The 24,317-nt window shown below is 39.2% G+C and overlaps 1 protein-coding gene across 2 annotated transcripts in view; it reads right to left on the bottom strand.

Moving 5' to 3' along the window:
* Positions 1 to 15,290: 15,290 nt before the first annotated feature.
* Positions 15,291 to 24,317, bottom strand: part of LOC126278637 (moesin/ezrin/radixin homolog 1) — an 83,654-nt gene continuing 74,627 nt past the window's right edge. For both annotated transcript variants that reach the window (XM_049978867.1, XM_049978866.1), the window contains 2 exons: positions 17,419 to 17,649; positions 15,291 to 17,229 (listed from right to left, as the gene is read on the bottom strand). In XM_049978867.1, coding sequence (XP_049834824.1) covers positions 17,065 to 17,229; positions 17,419 to 17,649 — 396 coding nt within the window. In that variant the 3' untranslated portion in view covers positions 15,291 to 17,064. The remainder of the gene's footprint in view (positions 17,230 to 17,418; positions 17,650 to 24,317) is intronic.

Here is a 24,317-nt window from a genome sequence, read left to right as displayed (position 1 = left end):
GTCTTTAAAAATGTGAAATATGAAGAACACCACTGGCTCGTATATGGTGACTTCAAAGTGATTGACATTCTTCTCGGCCAGCAAGCAGGATACACCAAGATGCCTTGCTATGTGTGTGAATGAGACAGTAGAACATAGCCCTTAATGAACACTGTGGCCTATAAGGAAAAACCTGTGATTGAAGAACTTCATGGATGAGCATTTGGTTAATCCAAGGCACATTTTGTCTCCACTGTACATCATATTGGTGTTGAGGTTGAGAGAGAATGAAGATAGGCTGTTTTGGCCATGAGTCCAGATCATGAAAACATTGTCGCTGAACCTTAACCAGACTAAGGGTTTGGCATTTTGGGAGGCTAGGAAGGTCTCCTCTAAATGGCTCATAAAGAGGTTGGCGTAGGAGGGGTGCCATGTGGGTGCCCATAGCTGTGCTGCAGATTTGTTTGTATACCTTCCCTTCAAAGGAGAAGTAGTTGTGGCTTAGCGTAACATTAGTAATGCCTCTGAGGAATGAATTAGTGGGTTAAGAGGCTGAAGAATGTTGGGAAGGTTGGTGTTCAGTAGCGGTAAGACCATGGTCATTAGGGATGTTGGTGCATAGGTAGATGGTGTCAACAGTGATAAGTAATCCAGGAGGTGAAGGGGTCCCTACTCATCACTGTTGATGCCAGCTACCTATACACCAATATCCATAATGCCCATGCTCTTACCACTATTGAACACTACCTTAGCCAACATCCTCCAGACTCCTAACCCACTACTTCATTTCTTTATATGCCTTAATAACCTTATACTAACCTACAACTACTTCTCCTTTGAAGATAAGATATACAAACAAATCTGCAGCACAGCCATGGGTGCCGACATGGCACACTGCTATGCCAACCAGTTTATAGGACATCTACGGGAGACATTCCTAGCCTCCCAAAATGCCAAACCCTTAGTCTGTTTAAGGTCCATTGATGATATCTTCATGATCAGGACTCAGGACCAAAACAGCATATCTTAATATATTCCTTAACAATATCAACATTTTCTGTCCCATCCTCTTCATGCCTCCTTCCTAGAAGTTGACCTCCTCCTCTCTGATGGGTCCATCCACACCTCTGACCACTATAAACCCACCAAACACTTATCTACATTTCGAGAGCTGTCATCCCTTCACACCCAAAATATCCCCCCCCCCCCCCCTTACAGCCTAGCCACAAAGGGATGTGTATCTGCAGTGACAAGATTTCTTTTGCTCAGTGTGCTTAGGGTCTCACCACAGCCTTCACAGACAGGCACTATCCCCCTTACCTAGCCTGCAAACAGATCTCCCATGCCATTTCCCGTCACACCCCCAATGCCCCACCAGCCACATGGGAATGTCCCCTTCGTCACCCAGAACCAGCCCAGACTAGAACAACTGAATCACATCCTTTGCCAGGGCTTTGATTATTTATCATCATGTCCTCAAATGAGGGACATTATACCAAAGATACTTCCCACCCCTCTCAAAAGCGGTGTTCTGTCGCCCACCCAACCTCCACAACATCGTAGTCCATTCCTATGCCAATCCCAATCCCTTGCCACAAGAATCATATCCCTTTGGAAGACCCAGGTGCAAGAACTGCCCAATCCACCCATCCAGCACTTCCTGTTCCATTTCTGCCACAGGTTTACATCACCAGGGGTCAGGCCAACTGTGAAAGCAACCATGTCCTTTACCAACTCTGTTGCAATCATTGCACAGCTTTTCATATTGGTATGACTACCAACCAACTGTTCACCAAGATGAATGGCCACTGCCAAACTGTGGCCAAGAGCAAAGTAGACCACCCAGTGACTCAACATGCAGCTGAGCACAATGTGCTTGATTTCAATGGCTGCTTTAGTACCCAAGTCATCTGGGCCCTTCCAGATGGGAGTTGCCCTTACAATACATTTTCCGCTCCCATAATTATTCTGGCCTACACCTATCACACAGAGTCACCACCCCCTTTGCCCAACAGTTTCCACACCCTCTGTCCTATCGTCTATTAATCATGTGTTCCAGACTATTCTTTCGCTGGCCTCTGCCAATGCAACAGCCCATTTTTCCCTGCTTCTCTCGTTTCTGCTCCTTTTTCCCCACCTCCCTGCCCCACAACCTTCTGAGACTGTGCCTGTTGGCAATCTAGTCCCTGCACACTCCACCAGACAGCATTTCTCTGCTCCTCACCCATACACTACTATCCTTTCCCCATCACTCAAACCCCCCTCCCCTCCCTCCCAGTTTGCTGCTACCATTGCATGTGATTATTTAGTTGTACTCCAGCCTTTGCTTCTGGAGTTGGTGGTGATGGTGATGATGATGATGATGATGATGATGATGATGATGTGTGTGTGTGGCCGAAAGCTTTGTGTAACTGTCTTAATTGTGCCTGGCTGCAACTTAACGTGTCTTCTTTAGGGTAAGTATCAGTCCATTTTTTCCTACATTGTTAAAAATTAAGCCTTCTATCTCTAAATTTGAGCAAGTTATGACATGTTGAATATTTGAGATGGGAAAGAGGTGTTTTTATCAAAACTTCTTTCATGATTCTTAAACCAATTGCTAGTGCCGATTATCGTTATGCCACTCATTGCAGCTCACCCACTGTGCTTTTTTCTTGTTTATTATTATACCTACTCCTGCTTTACCTCAATCTGATTTTGTATTTTTAACCCTTTACTCACCTGACCAGAAGCCTTGTTCCTCCATGCTCCTACCAACTATGATATGTAGTGTAATTTACAAACTACCAACTGCCAGCAATACCTCCACTTCGATAGCTGCTACCAATTCCACACCAAAAAGTTCTTTCCATACTCACATACCTGTGACCATCGCATCTGTAGTGATGAGCAGTTCCTCTCGAAATATACCGAGGGTCTCACTGAGGCCTTCACAGAGTGTAATTAGATTAGATTAGATTAGATTAATATTTGTTCCATAGATCATGGATACGACACTTCGTAATGATGTGGAACGTGTCAGGTTAATAAAAGATGTCTGTACAAGAAATTACATTACACAAAATATTGCATGACACTAATGATTAAGTTTTTTTTTTTTTTTTTTACTTAGTTTATATCTAAAAATTCAGCCAATGAGTAGAAGGAGTTGTCATCTAGAAATTCTTTTAATTTATTTTTAAATGTTAGTTGGCTATCTGTCAGGCTTTTGATGCTGTTTGGTAGGTGCCCAAAGACTTTTGTGGCAGCATAATTTACCCCTTTCTGTGCCAAAGTCAGATTTAACCCTGCATAGTGAAGATCATCCTTTCTCCTGGTGTTATAGGTATGCACACTGCTATTACTTTTGAATTGGGTTGGATTATTATCAACAAATTTCATAAGGGAATATATATACTGTGAGGTAACTGTGAGGATCCCTAGATCCTTAAATAGATGTCTGCAGGATGACCGTGGGTGGGCTCCAGCAATTATTCTGATTACACGTTTTTGTGCAATGAATACTTTTCTACTCACACTCCTAATCTTGTACAAAAACAGATATCTCATGCCTTATCTTTCCAGTCACCCATCATCTCCCAAAGTCCCACCATCCGGCCACAGAGGAGCACCCCTCATGACTCAGTGCCACTCAGAACTAGAGCAAATGAATCACATTCTCTGCCAGAGTTTCAGCTATCTCTCGTCAAGCCCTGAAACGAGGAATGTCTAACCCACTATCCTTCCTACCCCTCCCACAGTGGTATTCTGCTGCCCACCAAACCTACTTAATTTCCTTGCCCATTTCGACACAAACATTGCTCCCAACCCCTTTCCTCATGGCTCATACCCCTGTAATAGACGTATGTGCAAGACGTGTTCCATACATCCTCCCATCAGCACCACCTACTCCAGTCCGGTCATAAGTATCACCTATCCTATCGAAGGCAGAGCTACCTGTGAAACCAGTCATGTGATCTACAAGCTAAACTGCAACTACTGCACTACTTTCAGTGTGGGCATGACAATCAACAAACTGTCTGCTCACATGAATGGACAACAAAACCATGATCAGAAAACACCTAGACCATCCTGTTACTCACCATGCTGCCCAACACAACATTCTTCATTTCAATGACTGTGTCACAGCCTGTGCCACTAGGATCCTTCCCACCAATAGGCGTCCATTTTTGATGAAGGCCTTGTTGGCCAAAAGCTCACTTTCTGAGTAGCAACTATTCTTTTCAAAATATTGTTGCTACTATCCTAGATTTTCCACAGAGTGATGAAGATTAGTAATGCTTCATTTAAATCATTAATTTATTAATGAGTAAAAGTGTGTGGAACTATGAATTAATGGTTAGATGTCTCGTTGAAAGGACAGATTGCTACATATCACACAGAAGAGACAGTCACATACAGGAACAATGAAAAAGAACATTAGAAATATTCCAGCTTTCGGACAACTCCTTCACATGTACAGAACACAGACATTCGCCCAAGCACAACTCACAAAAACATGGACACTGTCTCTGCATGCTAAGGCCCTATGTAGTGGTAGCAATCTAACCCTTCCATATTACTGTTAGTCCATGCTGGGCTTACCCCCATTGGATGCGTTGCTATCTACTGAGTATCATATAAATGTAAGGTAGAAATAACTTCTGATAACAGACACATTACAGTTAACAGAGACTTTAAGAAAGAGACTGGGGATTAGTATGACTGGAATGATACAGAAAAATCTGGTGTGGAATAATTTAGATAAAGTAATTGTACAATTTTTTACTAATCAGATTTCTTTTAACAGACCAATGTTGGAGCACAGAAACGTACAACAGGAAAACAACATTCACAGTAACTTTCAAGTCTTAGCTTTTTTTTTTTGTTCCAAAAGTATACATTCACTTACAAAACCACACAGATACCGCAATTTACACTCCTGTAGCCATGTCAATACGGGTTATTTGTTATTAAAAGCAGTTGCCTGAGCTCATGGAGTTGGGGAAAGGGGGGGGGGGGGGGGAGTGTAGGGGAGGACACACAGGTGAGGTAGAAGGAAAGAGGCACAGCTTTAGACAGGTAACTCCACAACCACACAAGCTTCTCCTTCCCTTCATTTACACTTTCTTACATTTACCTCTTACTGCAGCTCTTTCTGACCTACTCTCTAATCCATCTTGTGAGGGGTATAGTCATCTGTTCAAAGACATCTGTCCTTCCCTGCCCCCTTCACAGCTCCATCAATTCAGGCAATTGTTTTCAATTATCAATCTTCCCGTGGTGACACGAGTGTTCGTTTGGGTGTCCGTGTATTTTTGCTAGAGAAAGCAAGAGCCTAAAAGCTAGTGTGAATGCTGCTTCCTGTTGTGCATTTCTGTGCTCTGTGCATCAGTCTACTAAAGGTGAGTAGTTGCCTTTCCCTTATTTTACACATTGCTCCATCCAGGAATATCCATTATTGTTATTCAACATTATTTTAACACATTCATGCTGACACTGAGAACTGTCTGTCAAACTTTGGGAAGGTACAGGAATTCATGATTCCCTTCGTCTGGCAGTGATGTTTTTCCCGTTTCTCACAGTGGTCATATTCAACGGCTCTAGGCTGCTATTTCAATACAATGATCTTTTGTTTTGAAAATGGTGTAAGTCCATTCTTTTGAAACAATAAGGGACAACAAAAATAATTTTTTCTACTAAATGAAGTACAAATTGTGTGATTTTTTTCCCTCAGAAAACTGTCTTGTTGAAAGGTCACACAATTGCATTCACAACTGTTCGTTGAACCTGGCTGTTGGGCAATACCTCATACGTTAGTGTCATGCTGGTAGCATAATTGGTACATTCAAGTGAGAGGCACACTGCACCTGATGGAAGGGTCTAGCATCAGCCAATGGTGGTACACACTAGTGTGAATGAGTTAACCCATGTATTTTGAGGCCATGTTTCAGAGTTTGTTGCTTTTTGATTTCATATTCTGAAGATTTTTTTGCTGGACACCCTCAAAACTAGGACCAATGTGGAGAAATCTGGACATATTCCAGCCCTAGTTGTGGGTGCAAAGGCGAGCGCAAAGATACATGAATAAGAAAGGAACCTTGACTCATTTTAGCGACAGTTTGCATCCCGTCAAACAGGCAATGTGCAATCGCACAAATGAAAAATCAATAGAATATTCAGCCATTTATTTCTGTGGAAAGTAAATATTTGGTACAGAAAACTACATCACCAGTTACATTCATACGTAGTGTCATAGCTACTAAAAATTCACAAGCACAAATTTTAAGGACTATTAGTATGCTACAAGTTATTAATTTTTATCAGTGTTTTAAAACTAATTTTTTTTTCTATTTAAATTGTTATTTTCTGTCTTAGTATTGTGTGTGTGAATTTTTTCAGTTGATTTCAAACATCTTTATGATGTTACAGCAGGATATGTAGTCAACCTCAGGCTTATTTCAATTTCTCTTCAGACGAGTCAACCAATATACTGCTTCCTCATAGGCATATCTTGCAAGAAGACTGTGAATGTAGAAATTAGAGAGAATATATCTGACAGGGGAGCTTAGCAGCAATTGTTCTTAAGTGCACAACATTCATGACTGTAACAAAGAAACAGGGTCACACACCAGACAAGAAAGCGAGTTGATATTGCATTGTCATCCAGTTCTGAGTTAAGTTTCAAGTCTCCAGTTTATCAGGAAATTAGTTACAAATCTGTTTTAAAATTTGTACAAAAAACCAACCGAATAAAAATGCATTAAAACTGATTGTTCATTTACATATACACACATTTACAGTGTGGCACAAGGTATTAAAATTTAAAACCAATCAAAATTTGATATTTACTGCCACAAGTATGAAAATTCACCTCAGTAAGTATATACATTTTAATGTGCATTATTTTTAAAAATATACTTTATACATGTCTGCTTGAAATAAGATACCGTACTTTGTCTCTAAGAAAGTTGTCAACCCTAACCACGTTTCATGTATAACCGAAAAGGCTGAGTACGTAAATAAAATCATGCCAACCCAGTGAGAAAGTGAAAACATTCGTAAATGGTGAGAGCGAAAACATTCATATAGTGACATGGCTGCTGATACTAGTTTCATTTGACTGAACAAAGTAATAGTCAACTGACCCATCACTAGGCACGAGTACCCCAGCGAACTGTGATAGGACCACTATTATTTTCTATATACATCAGTGATCTAGTGGACTGGATGGGCAGTAAACGACAGTTGTTTCCTAAAGTTTAGTGACTGTGGGATGACACAAGGTGACTTGGACAACATTTCTAGGTCTGATGTATGGCAGTGACTAGATAATGAAAAATTTAAGTTAATGCAGATGAGAAGGGTAAAAAACAAAACAAAAATCACATAATGTATGAATAGAGCATTAGTAATTTACTAACTGACACAGTCACATCAATTAAATATGTAGGCACAACACTGCAAAGTTATATGAAATGAAACAAGCATGTAAGGACAGTAGTATGGAAGGCGAACGCTCGACATCGATTTATTGGGAGAATTTTATGAAAGTATGGTTCATATGTAAAGGAGACCATTTAGAGAATGCCAGTGCAATCCATTCTTGAGTATGGCTAGTGTTTGGGATCCTCACCACAATGGATTAAAGGAATACAACAAAGTGGGCTGCTAGATATGTTACCAGTAGGTTCCATTGACAAGTGAGTATTACCGAGATGGTTCGTGAGCTCAAGTAGGAATCCTGTTGGGTAGCTGTTCTTTTCATGGAAAACTGCTGAGAAAACAGAACCAGCATTTCAATCTGACTGCAGAACGACTGTCGCTGCCAATGTACGTATCACTTAAGGACCACAAAGATCAGAGAAACTAGGCTCGTAAAGATGCATATACAGTTTCTTTCCCTCACCCTGTCTGCAGGTGGGACAGAAAAGGAAATGACAGTAGTACAATGTACCCTCCACCACACACACCATATGGTGCCTTGCAGAGTATATAGGTGGACATAAATAGCAATACCGAAGGTGCAACCACAATGGAGAGGTATTGTGGAGCAGAGAGAGAAATCTGATTCCTGAAGAGGCGCAACAGTCTTGTCTGGACGATTGATCTGGCCTTGCAACATCTGCCAACAAGGACTTACTGTGCTCGTACTGCGAACAGGTAAAAGCAAGGGGGGGGGGGGGGGGGGGGCTACAGATAATTTTTTTCTCCGAGGGTATGCAGCCCGGCTCTGATTTAATGATGGGGCATCCTCGTGAGCAAAATAATCTGGAGATAAAATAGTCCCATTCAGCTCTCTGTACAGGGACTATTTAGTAGGTCATCAGGAAAAACAAAATGCGTTATGCATCTACACTCTGCAAACCACTGAAATGCATGGCAGACTGTACGTGCCACTGTACTAATTATGTCTTTTTCCCTGTATCAGTTGTCTTTTCCCCCATTTCATTGAAGTTTGGATCATGGCACAAATGATTGCTTAAATGTGTGTCTGTGCACCGTAATTAATCTTGTCATTATCCCTGCGGAAATGATATCTAGGGGATTGTAATAGAGGCCTAGATTCAACACGAAGATGGTAGTACCAGTGTTCACAGTAGGTTTGAGGGGTAGTTTGGGTTGATCTGCAAGTGTGCCAGTTCAGTTCTTTCAGCACCTTCACAAGACTCTCTTGGGTCAAACAAACCTGTTGTCTATTTCTGCTGCCCCCTCTGTATCCATTCAATATCCCAGTAGTACTATTCAGTACAGGTTCTACTCACTTGAGCAATATTATAGCATGGAAAACGGTTTTGTATGCAGTCTTTTAGACTGCTCGCATTTCCCTAGTGTTCTACTGATGAACCCCTGTCCAAAACCTGCTTTACCTATGCCAGCCTACAAACTTATGAGATAAAAGGTTGCTACTCACCATATAGGGGAGATGCTGGGTCGCAGATAGACAACAAAAAGTCTCACTCTCACAAAGCTGTTAATTAAAGTCAGATGGATGGCGAGAACCTAAGGCATGTTTTTAGTGCTGGTTCCCACCTGCGGAGTTCTGAGGAACATGTCTGGGGGAAGAACCCAGATGGTGTGTGTGATGGAACAAGCACCGAAGTCACAAATGTCATGTTGTAGAGCATGTTCTGTAACAAGATATTGCGAGTTGCCAGTATATACCATCTGCCTATGCCCATTCATCCTAATTGATAATTTGATGGTAGTCATGCCGATGTAGGAGGCTAAACAGTGTTTATATAAATTCTGCACAGGACAGGTTAGGGTCATGTTATAGGGACCCGAGGAAGGGTTGTGACGAAATGCTGGACGTGAGGAATTATGTGAAGGCTTGTAAGGCATGATTTTCAGGCAGTGGTGGTTTATCAAGTTCCATTTGTGGTCTGAACTGTTCAAGGCAGGGTTCAATGTCAGGTTTGTTGTTGGAAAGGTTTTGGGGTTGGGTTACAAAGTGATATTTCCGATTGATATTACACGTGAAGGAAAGGAGGTCCTTCATCAAAGCACCATGATCAAACACAGGTTTAGGGCTGAAAGTGAGGTCCTCAGATAATACAGGAGAGCAGAGTGCTTTAGATGAGATGTTAAGGACAGTACAGTTGTGACTGGTTCTTGCGATTATGTTATTCTTGTTCTGGGAGGCAGTGGTGAAGGCAGTGGAATGTTAAAGTTGGCCAAGCTCGGTTTGTAGGACAGGAGTGGGGGTTGATGGTGTCGTCGTTTTGGGAGCTGCAGGGGGACAGGAAGGGAAATACCAATGTTTAGTTAGTTTAGGGGAAGGTGGGATAGCTTTTTGTGGTGAAGTCTGGCACATTGTTGCAGTTTGAAGTCACTTTGGCAGGAAGAGGTAAGTCTGGTGGAGTGGAAATTTGCTGACGAGGCATATAGGTCACAGATTAGCCAGGTAGAAGCAAGAGATTGCTGTATTTGAAAGTGTAAAAGAGCCTGGTGTAGGGTAGAATTGCATCCAGAAACGGGACTTTCAATGTTAGGACTTTTGGAGTAACTGGAAGACAAGCAGATTTCAAGAAACGAGACATTGGACTTTAGTTTTGATAGTGCAAAGGCATGTTTTCAAAAGGAAAGGATGTAATATGAGATGGGATTCATCATGGCAACAGGGGCCAATTTGCAGAGTTAAAAACTGTGAGAGTGGAGAGGGGGGGGGGGGGGGGAGCAGAGGATGGGAAAAAGAGAAATGGAAGAAAAGCACGAAGAGAGTTGTAAAAATTAGACAAATTCATACCAAAATCTTTAATAATGTATATTGATATGAAAAATGGGGAAAGGAAAAATCAATCTGGGAAAGTCGTCAAAAAAGACTAAATTTTAGAAGTGGGTAAACCAAGTGAAAGTTATGGGAAAAAATGTAAACTACTTAGCTTGCCAATTAAGTGATGTAAGAGACAGCAACTGATCCCAATGATTTGCTAAAAAATAAACGCACAAAAACATGAAAATTTTGTATAAACTAGAGAAGTGGATGGTAGGGAAAAAACCAGCTGTCAAATTTGTAAAGAGAGGAAAAAAAATAAAAAATAATAAATAAATAATCAGCAATAGACAATCAGAAGAATGCAATGCAGTGTAATGAATTATTGATGCAAATTGGTAAACAATGGAATTATTACAATCTAATAAAAATGAAAGTGAAACTGTCTACGAGCACAGAAATCAGTACATAAAGTGTTAATCTTTGACAAACGAATGGATTAGCACGTAAGGTAAGAAACCTATGACAACTTGAACAAGACAGATGACAAAAAGAATGACAAGAGGGTTAAATAAGAAGGAATGATTGCCACATGGGCTAATATAACAACGAAACAATCAACAACTGATAAAATTATTTAGTTGGATCTACTCGCTAAGCAGCAGTGGAACACACTCTTAGCAGACTATTGTGATTGGCAAGCTTACAGAGCTAGTGGTTCCCCTTTAGGCACAAGGGGGAAGGGGAAGGAAGAAAGGTGAAAGAAAAAGACTGGAGAGGTGTAGGAAAAGGGGTTGATTTTGGAACAATCACACAGAACTGTGGGTCAGGGGAGACTTACCGTACAGATTGAGAAGACAAGTGCTTGTTGGGGAAAGCATCGGACGAGACCTAAAAACTTGAGAGCTTAAAGGTGTTGTATAGCATAACCTCTAACATGACTGTTACCTCGGCACCCGTTTCACCTCACACGCCATCTGTATTCTTCCCCCAGACACCAGTTTCTCAGAACTCCACAGGTGGGAACTAGCACTGCAACACGTCCTTTGTTCTCGCCACCCACCTGGCCTTAATTTACATTAGTATCTCCTTTCTCAGCTTTTCTTCACTGTAACTACTCTTTGCTTCACTCTGTTTCAGTTTTCTGCATCTTTCATGCCCCTCCCACCTCTGTTACATACAATGCACTTAGCTTCCCACTCATTAAGTCATGCACGATGTTTTAGTAGTAATCTCTGTCTTGCATCTGTCCTGTCTCCCACTTTTACGATCTTAGGTTTTCGAATCTCTTCCGATGCAGCCTCCAACAATCAGCCTTTCCTTCTCATCCCGTACGGTGAGCCTCCTCTGACCCACCGTTGTGTGTGACTTTCCCAAAATCTAGGAAAAGGTGTTTTTCTAGATCTCTAGTCCTTTTCCTTACGCTTCAACTCTTGCCTGAAGGAGCCACTTGCTCCAAAAGCTTGCCAGTCACAACAGTCTTGTGTGTGTTCTGCTGCTGCTTGGCGAGGAGACTATCTATACAGTTAAATAATTGTCAATAACTGATTGTTTTCATTCTCATACATACCAGTATTGTATGTTTGTCACCCAACCCTACTTCTGGCTACAAGTATCTGTAAGGGGGCTGTCATATGAAAATGAGGAATGGGGAAAAAGTAAAGTGTCCTATTTCAAAATTACTTCAAATGCACTAATTTGAAAAAAGAAAAAATAAATAAATACATCTTACACCACTGATTTTGAAATTTGTTTTGGCCTTGGGAAATTTAACAGCATTGTTTATTAATTTACTGATTAGGAGAGTCGAGGAGATGTATCACATAGTGCCCACTTTGGTTACACTTGTTAGACCACATCTTCATAACTGTTGCCTGAGGGTGTCTTAACAATATTGGCCTACCTCAGAATTCATGGTATGTTTTACATTTGCTGTCTATTCAGGAACTACATTCATGGGAATAGAACATGCTGTTACAGACAAAGGATTTGTTTTAGTATTTGGGGTGGTAACATCTTGCCAGAAACTGATTATAGATCTGGGGGAGACAGTCATGGAAAGCAAAATGCATCCTTGAGACCACTGTACCTAAGATTAAAGATACTTTTATCACCAGGTAGGGACACACACACACACACACACACACACACACACACACACACACAATATTAATTACCACCTCAAAGTTTAATTAGTTTCTGTTCTGTCTGCAGTTACTTATCTGCAGTCTTGGTACAGCCAAATTCCCATGCCACAGTAACAGCATGTCACTTGAATAGCCAAAACAAAATGACAGCTCATCTGGCTCCTATGAGTGACATGGGGAATTCTGTGTGTACCAGAACACACATTAATCTACAAACAAACTTTGAGGCAATAATTGCATAAATTTGTAATGACCTCTCATACAACTGTCGTGCATTCACTCCACAATTAAGACACATACAATTATTAGTGTGATTGTTTTATTCTAATTTGACAAGTCATATTTTCAGTAGGGTTTCCTTTAGATCCAAATTTTACAAACCCGACCTTTTATTCGGTGTTACATTTTTGAGCTGTCAGCAAGCTTATTAGATATATAGTATGTATAGCTATTTTTGTATTCTTTGATTTATTTTTAGATTTTATATTTCTCAGGACATTTTATGAAGAAAATGAACATCAGCTACAAGAACTACTACAAGTAGTTTTAGACAACTGTTCGAATGCTAGTTCCTGTGACTAAGAGTGAAGAAGAGAGTTTCTCAAGGAAGTGAAGAAAGTGATTCGGTGCAAGAGTATTTTTTAGGATTCAGAATAGCCAAAATCTGTGATAGCACCTCCTACACAGTTATCTGAGGTATGTGCAATTTTTTGTGTGTCCAAAGATGGTACAAAATGGGTGACGGATTGTCGTAGGCAAAGTGTTCGTATTCATTCAGAAATTATTATTACCAATTCTCCAGGTGTAAAAGGTATTAGAAGATAATATTGTTGTTGTTGTTGTTGTTGTTGTTGTTGTCGTTTTCAGTCCTGAGACTGGTTTGAAGCAGCTCTTCATGCTACTCTGTCCTGTGCAAGCTCCATCTCCCAGTACCTACTGCAACCTACATCCTTCTGAATCTGCTTAGTGTATTCATCTCTTGGTCTCCCTCTACGGTTTTTGCCCTCCACATTGCCCTCCAATACTAAATTGGTGATCCCTTGATGCCTCAGAACATGTCCTACCAACCGATCCCTCCCTCCTGGTCAAGTTGTGCCACAAACTCCTCTTCTCCCCAATCCTATTCAATACTTCATTAGTTATGTGATCTACCCATCTAATCTTCAGCATTCTTCTGTAGCACCACATTTCGAAAGCTTCTATTCTCTTCTTGTCTAAACTAGTTATCGTCAATGTTTCACTTCCATACATGGTTGCACTCGATACAAATACTTTCAGAAACGACTTCCTGATATATAAATCTATACTTGATGTTAACAAATTTCTCTCCTTCAGAAACGCTTTCCTTGCCATTGCCAGTCTACATTTCATATCGTCTCTACTTCGACCATCCTAAGTTATTTTACTTCCTAAATAGCAAAACTCTTACTACTTTAAGTGTCTTTTCTTAATCTAATTCCCTCAGCATCACCCGATTTAATTTGACTACATTCCATTATCCTCGTTTTGCTTTTGTTGATGTTCATCTTATATCCTCCCTATAATATCATTATGTTAATTAAAAGAAAGTAATTTTGTTCGAATTTTGTATAAAAACTGCTAAACTACTTTTTCTGAGAAAATATAAACGTTTCATTATTTCATTCAGAAGAAAGTTTTATATCTCAAACATGGTATTTTACTTGTCTTGTTTAATACACTATTGTTAAGATCCCAAGTAAAGTACTTCATGCACGATTATAGTATCAAAAATTCATTATCAGAGTTTCAGGTATATCATACCCACCTCACAGCTGGTGTAAATTTCTCACCTCATTCACCACAGGTTAATGTTCATAATATTTTCAACAATACAACTTAACATTTTAGAAGAGACTGAAGTTACTTATTCAGAACCTTAGAGCTTCTTTCAGTTCTGAAACAATACGCCAAATCTATCTTAATAATTCACATCAAGATACAAATATTTGATGTGCACATAGTACCAGCTATATTGCTGTAAATTGAACAAATTTCTGTGCAAGCAACTCATCTCCCCCCTCCCCCCCAAGACATATGTACTCCACCCAGAAGCAGCAACTCAATATGTTGCCAGCATGGATATCAATATGCCTTACAACTTGCCGTAAGAATGAAATTAAAGTATACCGTATTTATTCAAGATAATCACCACCATAACGAAAGGTTACCCACATTACAGTCATTGCTGGTACATATTTGTTACTGCCATGTCACTGTTAAATGAGACTTCAAGAGTAATCCTTTATGTAAGGGTCATGAGGCAGAACCGATGAAACTTTAAATGCAGATATAACCTTAGTTGTCATCTGCTGTCTTTCTGGGCAGAATTCAGTGTCCTCCCAAATTTCACCACCACATACTGATTAGTTTGCCCCGGGGAAGAGATATTAATGTAACAATGGGCCAACTATTTTCACAAAACAGTGATTAAATAAGATTTATTATTTTTCTAAGAATTGAAAGAAATACAGAAGCTTCACCAACTATACTTACTACTTAGATGATAAACTGCCACTCACCATTCACTTTTTTCAATGAAGAACACTGCTATATGTGTAAGCTTTCAGCCAGAAGGCCTTCCAAAACAGAAAACACATGCTCATGCACGAACGACCACAAGCCCTTTGGCTTAAAGCCTTTTCTTTGTGCTGAACTGCCACTCAACATCTCCCCTAAATGGTGAGTAGGAATCTTCTTTTCATAATACTGTTATTGCATCCATGACTTCCCATTTGATGAACAGTACTTACTGTCACATCAATTATTATTTGATTTTTCACCAAGACTGGAATCAGTTTCTTCTTTTTGTGGATGACAGTATGTGAAAATAAATCCAACAGATAATCATGCTGAACAATGTTTTTCTCAAACTGAAAAATTGGTATTTCAATCAAGCAAGGGATCTCCAAACAATCAGGAAACAATTGGGTATGAAAGAAAGAACCAAATGTGCTTTACATTTTCTTTATTCGAGATTCCGTAGTTATCAGAAAATTGAGTTACGAATGAAATGGCAGGACTTTTATTAACACTGATAAAATAACTATTTCTGACAGCTAAAATGCTTAGAAAAATATATAAGTACTTTAATTTCAAGAATTTTAATAATTTACATTCCCGCAATGCTTCTTTAAAATAAAGTGTTCAAAAAAAATAGTGCTCTATGTAAATATCAAATTACCTCTGGCTACTTCCCTTTCTTTACACATTACTGTAAATGCTCACAAAAAATATTCAATGTGCAACACCAAATCTATGTTAGTACAAACCACATGTTAAATCAATAAACTTATTTCTTGAAATCTAAAATTTGAATGCATTATATAATAAGCAGATTTACAGCTTGGACCTTCTGGTACATGCAAAAATAACTAAAATATGCACAATGAGTAACAACTGATGTTTTAAATTCATACATTTTAAAAAACTTCTCCATTTATTCTCTTTTCAACAGGAACAAGGCAAATAGTTTATAGATAATTTTGTTTCCAGCTATCAGGACAAGACACTCTTCCTACAGGCTCTAGATACTTTAACTTCAAGCCTGTTTCAGAGTAAATACAAAGGAAGCATTGTATAGGTAACAGTGGAAATTATCTGGATGCACCAGTCAGGATACTTCCTATATTTACAAGATTATTTCAGTTGTAAGCACCAATAATCATCACTATTGGTTACAAAAGAGGTAACATGAGTTATGGATGAAGACAGAAATATCGCTACATTGCAGCTAAGTTTCACTGCAATGAATGCAGTTATTTTCATAATGAAAAGGGGTATTCGTTATGTAACTGGAGTTCACAAATGCACCCTATAAATACTGGAAGAAGATGGGACTTTTTAAATGGAATGCTCACGTAAGTCCTCTGAATATATTTACTGAGTATATATATTACAAAACCCTCAACTATATACTACTGTTCAATTTTGATCTCTCCAGTTCCTTCTTACAAAGAATTAATATTCCGAAGAATTCACATTTTTTATTGCTTGCTTAATTTTCCACTTTTGTACACGAATGTAGTCAAGGGTTATTTACTGGAATGATTCTTTATATAAAATATCTTGTAATATCAAGAACAATAATTGCTGAACTGCTTTTAACCTCTCCAAAATATTCTTCATTTGCAGAGGAAGCAAATATTGCATTTTACTTCATATATAAATATAAAAAATTATGAAAAATATAGGGCAATTGTCTTACGTTCTGGTATTCAGAATACGGCCACTTTAACAATACTGTACAATTATTTGAAGTAAAATTCAAATGTTGAAATGGAAAGTGAAATTCGAAAATATTTTATGACAGCGTTTTCTTACTCTAGCAAATGAAGTGTTATTTGATGCCCTATACCTTTCTTAACAATTTTTAGCACTAATATACCTTTCACACAGTCTTAACATCTTCACTAGAGAAAGAACTATAACATTAAACTTACCAAAGGCCACAATTTAATTGTTATCATATATGTATGTCCTGTTCCTCTGAAACAATAATGCACCAAACCATGCCGCATTTCTCAAGCCATATGAAAACGTACTGTTTGCTAGGGTGAAACAGTCTATAGCACAACAGACCAAGTCCAAATTCAAAATATTTGCGCCTGTACGAATTACTGTACCAAGAAACAGCACATTAATATTTATCAGCCCTGAACAACCCTCTCAGAGCAAAGCAGTTGTTACACAAGGCTTAATCAATGGACATACAAAACCTTACATTTACATATTTTCAAACTGATCAACACGGCGTTTTGTATTGCCCTTACGAATTTCACGAAGAGTCTTGTATTTGTCACGGCCTTGGCGGACATTTTCTCTGTGTATCTTATCCAAAGCAGTTTCCTTAGTCTCATCACGTGACTGTGCAAGATCCTGTTTCAAAGCCTGTAACAAAAGCAAATGATACATTTACTTTTCATCAGAGACAAACTTCTGTATCATCTAATGCCTAGAGCTACTCACATATGCACACATCCCTCATGCAAACAGACACCCCACCACTATTCCAAGAACACAGTCATTAATTGACTTCACAGAAGAAGCAACTAGTGTGAGGGAGAAATTCAAGCATACCTTCAACTGATCATGGAGGCGTTCATTTCGTTCCGCCAATGTCCGTCGCTCCTCAACAGGGTCAACAATATTGTCATCCGTTGCAAGATCTCTGCTAACATCCCCATTTTCTGTTTCATCATCTTCATCATTTTCATTTTCTACAACATGGTGGTGTTGAGGTGTTGTTGTAGCTGCCATCAAGGCCTGTTTAACTTCCTCTTGTTTTCTGCGTGCCTCTTCTACCTCTTCCTGTGAAACAAAAATTTTACATAACACATACTAGTGAAAGGTGATTAAAAAATTAATAAAAAGGTACTTTGTGTAACATTGTAACCCAATGACTGCTCACACTTTCACATAACACAGAACTTTTAATATATTAAATTTTTTAGAAAAATCATTGTTTTAGAATTTCCATGACCTTCACATTAAACAAAAATGATCTACATAAACATAGAATTTATGGGCAAAAATAAAATTAGTGGTGAAAAATGTGAAAAAACACTAGAACCTACAGTACACTATTCTTCACCTATATGTTATACACTGCAAGTTTTAGAACTCCTAAGTCAGTCATGTGGCCACTTAGGCATGCAAACAGCAAAAATAAAAACATTTTGCAAAAGTAGCACAGTTTGTGTAAGCACAAAACATGCAATTCAGTTCCATACATGCTGCTCAAACTCACAACCAGAGCCCTTATCTCCAACTGCCTGGAGATATCCTTTCAGTGGGTCTTCATGTAAGAACTATTACTCAAATTGTTTTACTGAATGAACCAAATAACTTAATGGCAAGAAACACTCGAAACTAGGATTCTCAAACAAACTGAAGTTATCCAGCACAATGATTCTCATTATCGAAGTACTCTGATGTAGTAAAGCAAGGAACTGTAGTAGCACTTGTGCAAGTAATTGTGTGTTTTAGTAATTCTAATTATGCACAGCTGCTTTTGCCAGAAAGAAAGGTGTGTAATTGTTAAGACAGTACAATTAATAATGAACATCTGAATGCGGAGAACACACTAGAGTTTAATTAAAGATGGAGCAAATGGAAATTGAACTGTATAAGCTCATGCTGGTTTTCTTTAATAAGCAAATGAAAGAGTAAACAATTATCACTGATCATCCATCAGTATCCTGAAGCAACTATTTATTAAAAACCTGGTATTCCATCTTTGTGATTCTGTAATACACAACACTGCATAATCTCTGCATGTCTGAAATTTTGCACTTTCCATAAATGTTGACATATATCATATGATTAATAGAAAGAGTGAACAACTGTTGGACTCACAACAAGCTGTAAATGCTGCAGTCTATGGCCAACAGGAATTACATGCAATGCAAGGTAATTTACTTTCACTGGAACCATCTTAAACCACTGTATTATTTGATTATGATATCCATATACTGTACAACCCAGCACTCACATTCCTAGAATTAATGCTTATCCATCCTTCATTCCCATAACCCTTTAACTCAACCTCTCTTAGTTCCTGTGTCTTACCTACCTATCCTTATCTGCTCCCACTCCAGCACTGCAAATACTTTCTGCCTGTCCAACCAACAGATCTAGTCTTCCCTGGAAGGAGCAGGAGGAACAGACATTCATTGACGAATGTCACAAGTGTACGGCAAACACTGCCTGTCCCTTGCAAGGGCCAAGGCATGGCACAAATGCTTCAAGAGGGATGAGCATTGTTATCCAATAAGGCACAGTCTGGAGCACCACACTGCATTACCAATGACATCGTCTGGAGCACAGCACTAGGTGGTAGTGAAACAAGGGCTGTAGGGAAAATTGGAACAGAAGAGAATCTAAGCATCTGAAATATGGTGGTACACAAGAATGCTGAGAATCAGGTAGACTTATGGTACAAAATAAGGATATTCCTCAGAATCGGACGAAAGGACTATCTGGACAACGCTGACAAAAAATAAATAAAAAATGGGACAGGATGATACGACATCTGTTGAGACATCAGGGAATAACTTCCTTCGTACTACAGGGTAGACCGCAAAAATTCTTTACTAGATTGATATGGGCTAAATCAGTGCCAATTTACGAACTGTTAGTAAGATTTCGCTGAAATTTAATCAGAAGTGTCTCAGAATCTCTGGAGCCCTGTGTAAATTCATTGTGTGTGAATTATGCCCTAAATCCATTCATAGCTTTCAAGTGGTTAAATGAACTACATCCAATTCTAAGCCATGCTTTTTTTGTGAGTTAAAATCCAACTCTGTCAATTTCATTAATTTTCAGTGAACAAATAGACAGCATCGTACCACAATTAGATTGATGAAATTTTACTGCTAAGATGTGTGCGGTGTTTATGACAAAAGAATTTAGCAGTGCTATTACTGTCTGAGCATCTTTATCTTGGTTCATCCGTTTTGCAGTCAACACACTGAAAAATTTACTTAATTATTTACCCAAGTAAAAAGTTATAGTTATTAATTAAACCAGTTTAAAGGGAAACCAATTGCAGATTTGCTTTTTATAGGTGTGGCACACATTTTAACACCAAGGACAAACTTTTCTGCTGGATTAAGTTCTCAATTATTAAGTCAGTCACATAATATTTGTAGAACTGATTTGCTTGATTCATCATAGGGGGCAGAGTACAACCATGCATTAACTTGTGATTGCAGCCAAAAACTGAGGATAAGGCAAACTGTAAATGCTATCTGTCAGCATTAGATAAAGGATTGCTGAACACTAGTGAAGGAGATGCTCTAGGAACCTCATTACATACTGCATGGCATTATGGGCCCACTTCATAAACTGCAGATTACAGAGACTGCAATCGGAGAAAGAATTCTCAGCAGTTCGGCCATCCACTGTACTCACCACAGACTGTCTCTTATTTCCTTCTGTATCCTGAAAGTAAGAAACATTTCCAAAGCACTATGTAATAAGATTATGAAGAAGTGGCCATGTTAAAAAGTGTGTGAACAATTTCCTTTATATAGATAACCATGAACAACAGTTGATAACTTCAAGATGCTTTTCTCACACTGTGTTCTGGAAAGTTTTAGTTATCTAAGTTGGTAACACCTAAATACTATGAGGTGCACTGAAGTTCTAAGGTTTCCCATTGTCTTCTTCAAAAATAGTAGCAAAGAAAAACTTTTGCAGTATGTTCACATGGCACACCCAAAAATGTATTCTGTAAACCAATTTCTGAATACTACTTCTGGTTGGTCCTGTAAACACACTGACATCCGTTCTGGAAATACAGTTCTAACTGCCAGATTTCCACTTCCACTACCAATTTTTGCTCCCATATAAACAATGATTTTTAAAAATCATGCCTGGATTGTTATGTTACGCCCACTTAAAATGTTTTGGCTAATTTGGATGAAGTTACTTTATGCAGTGAAGAAGTGGTAACAGTAGACTGAGCATGAACACACTACCTCTAACATTCAACAAAGAAACAGCCATTGTGCTGTCTAACTCAGGAACCGTAGCTGCCAATTTTCAGACCGCTGTATTTAAAATGGTCTAGCAAGACATCTTCAGAGCTTAACAAGTGAACACAACAGCGAACAACAGTTCACAAAATTCAGTTTTTGTCTTCTGGGAGTTGTCACATGTAAACTTAGTCATCATTTGACTCAAAATATGTGGGCAGACTGTGTACATGCAACAGATTACAGCACTGTATTGCTTAGATGTGAGCAACTGCAGCAAGATTGAAGAGTTATTTTGAAACTACAAATGGCAAACATTTTACTACATAAAAAACATCAAGTGAATATTAAGTTTTTCTATTTGTCTGAGGTGACATGAGTTTAATAGTTCAAAGGACAACAAGCATTGATTCTCTCTGCTATCATTATGGCAGTCTGCTGGAAATGTTTACACAGGGTGATGGCATGAATGGGACTCTTTCTCAACTATTAGAATGGGTGAGACTGAGGCACCTCTCAATCCCAAATCAATGCACCAGTCTGCTCAGTGGAATGGCACACTAAAATGTAAGAACAACAACAATATAATTATTAAGGATCAGTGTTGAGGTGTGTACGATTACCATGTTTTGGGACAACAATGCTGTCATCTTATGTTCCAAGGGGCATTATGGTGACCAGAGTTAGCTATTAGAACTTGTGAAGACCAGTTTCGCCAGCCAGTGTAGCCGAGCGGTTCTAGGCCCTTCAGTCTGGAACGGGCGACCACAAAGGTTGCAGGTTCAAATCCTGCCTCGGGCATGGATGTGTGTGATGTCCTTAGGATAGTTAGGTTTAAGTAGTTCTAAGTTCTAGGGGACTGATAACCACAGATGTTAAGTCCCATAATGCTCAGAGCCATTTGAAGCAAGACCAAGTTCCTCTATGCATCATTAGAAAAACTCATGAAAATGCTGTTCAAGTGACGTTCCACCAATCTTTGTGGTTTCTCATGTGTGTTAATTGACCTTAATCCTGGTGATTTTTCACTATTTCAAATGATTAAACACAATCAGAGATTCAGAATTATTTGCACTGGCCATGAAATCGTGGTGTCTTCAGTGTGTGAGCTGTGTAGAGCTGCATGGAGATTACATTAAGAAACGACACATTCCAAATGTTTGTGGGATTATTTCATGAAAAAGAAAATCTGAGACTTTAGAACTGTAACACACCTCATACGCTTCATTTTCATTGTATGCTGAAAATAGGGTCTGCAGATATGTGATCCGATAACTTCTTAATTACAAACAGTCACTGCAAGAGGATGAATGCAGACTTACATTCTACTGCACTTGAATTTTGAGTAATACACAAAGAAAGAACTTGAAGTGACGAATCATCATTTTACAAACTAACATCTATTCCCTGTTATTAGCCATGTTGTCAAATTCAACATGCTGTATGTATATCCATGGTTTGATGTTACCAACTAGTATTTAACAATTAGTAAAAGTAACTAGGATGCCTCAGTACATACAGGGTGTAACAAAAAGGTATGGCCAAACTTTCAGGAATCACCCCCCCCCCCCCCCCCCCCACACACACACACACACAAAGAAAAGATGTTATGTGGACATGTGTCTTGAAACGATTTCCATGTTAGAGCTCATTTTAGTTTCATCAGTATGTACTGTACTTCCTCGATTCACCGCCAGTTGGCCCAATTGAAGGAAGGTAATGTTGACTTCCGTGCTTGTGTCGACATGCGAGTCATTGCTTTGGCATTGTTGGTGATGTCTTGATTGGGCCCCATGTTCTTCCACCTACACTCAATGGAGCACGTTATGATTTCATACGGGATACTCTACCTGTGCTGCTAGAACATGTGCCTTTACAAGTATGACAACATGTGATTCATGCACAATGGAGCTCCTGCACATTTCAGTCTAAGTGTTCGTACGCTTCTCAACAACAGATTTGGTGACCAATGGATTGGTAGAGGCGGACCAATTCCATGGCCTCCACGCTCTCCTGACCTCAACCCTCTTTACTTTCACTTATGGGGGCATTTGAAAGCTCTTGTCAACACAGCCCCGATACCAAATGTAGAGACTCTTCACTCTTGTATTGTGGACGGCTGGGATACAATAGGCCATTCTCCAGAGCTGCATCTGCGCATCAGGGATTCCATGTGACAGAGGGTGGATGCATTTATCCTAGCTAACGGAGGACATTTTGAACATTTCCTGTAACAAAGTTTATGAAGTCACACTGGTATGTTCTGTTGCTGTGTGTTTCCATTCCATTCCATGATTGATGTGATTTGAAGAGAAGTAATAAAATGAGCTCTAACATGGAAAGTAAGCGTTTCCGGACACATGTCCACATAACGTATTTTCTTTCTTTGCGTGTGAAGAATGTTTCCTGAAAGTTTGGCCGTACATTTTTGTAACACCCAGTATAACACAAAATTTCACTCCCAAGACAAACCTCACCTTATTAGATGCTGATAATGTATGTACTGTACATATACAGACATGACCATCACAGCTGCAGTAATATCTGCCTCCTTTGGTATTACTCACTGGACTGTGACACTACAAAGTTAGTACCAGCAGTAACAGAAGTAAAATTAGGGTGAACAATAAAGGAATAATTTCTAATGGGCCAGGGATAAAATAATTCCCATTTCCTTAATACAGTTTAAAATACCAGCAACAGTGATAGTCACAAATGCTGAGAAGCATGTCAGCTTTAGCAAGGATCAGTAAAGGAATAACATGTGGTTGCACTTTTGTGCTGGACCACAAAGAATGGCCAAATCTGAGATATGCCCAGGCAAAATTACATCCAGTATGAAACTAACAAGAGAAAACCTCCATCGCACCCTTCATATTTAGTGGTAAGATGCCGCGCTGCAAACCCCCCCCAAAAATATCCTTCTGGTCAGTGACTTGTCTATTCTCTTATTCAAATTTTTGTCTGAGTCATGGTGCAATGTGTTTGCAAAAGTTAAGTTTCAGGAGGGAATCTCCTGACATACTTACCTCTTATTTTTTTCATGCAAGTACTGCATGTTATGATTCTTGCCTTCCATTTTGGAAGTTTTGACTCTTGAATCCCTTTTGTAACAGTTGACATCCTTTTTTCCTGCTTTCATTTGTGAGAGTTCTATATGGGATCTGACCTGCTCTCACTATTCACCAGATTTACTTCCAATGGTAATATATTCTTATCACAAGACTCCTATAGCCAATGTATAGTATGACAAACACTGAGGCTACAGGAGAGAACAGAGACAGCAATGACCAGATGGAGAGAGAGAGAGAGAGAGAGAGAGAGAGAGAGAGAGAGAGTGTGTGAGTGTGTGTGTGTGTGTGTGTGTGTGTGTGTGTGTGTGTGTGTGTGTGTGTGTGTGTGTGTGGGGGGGGGGGGGGGGGGGGGGGAAGAGGTCAGGAGCCCAAAAGAGCAGCCCAACAACACAACTACACACCACGACACTGTAGTTCTTTTAAT

This window comes from Schistocerca gregaria, chromosome 1, assembly GCF_023897955.1.
Source record: "Schistocerca gregaria isolate iqSchGreg1 chromosome 1, iqSchGreg1.2, whole genome shotgun sequence".
Lineage (NCBI taxonomy): Eukaryota > Metazoa > Arthropoda > Insecta > Orthoptera > Acrididae > Schistocerca > Schistocerca gregaria.
Note: the sequence above shows the minus strand (reverse complement) of the source record. Positions and strands in the feature narration are given on the sequence as shown.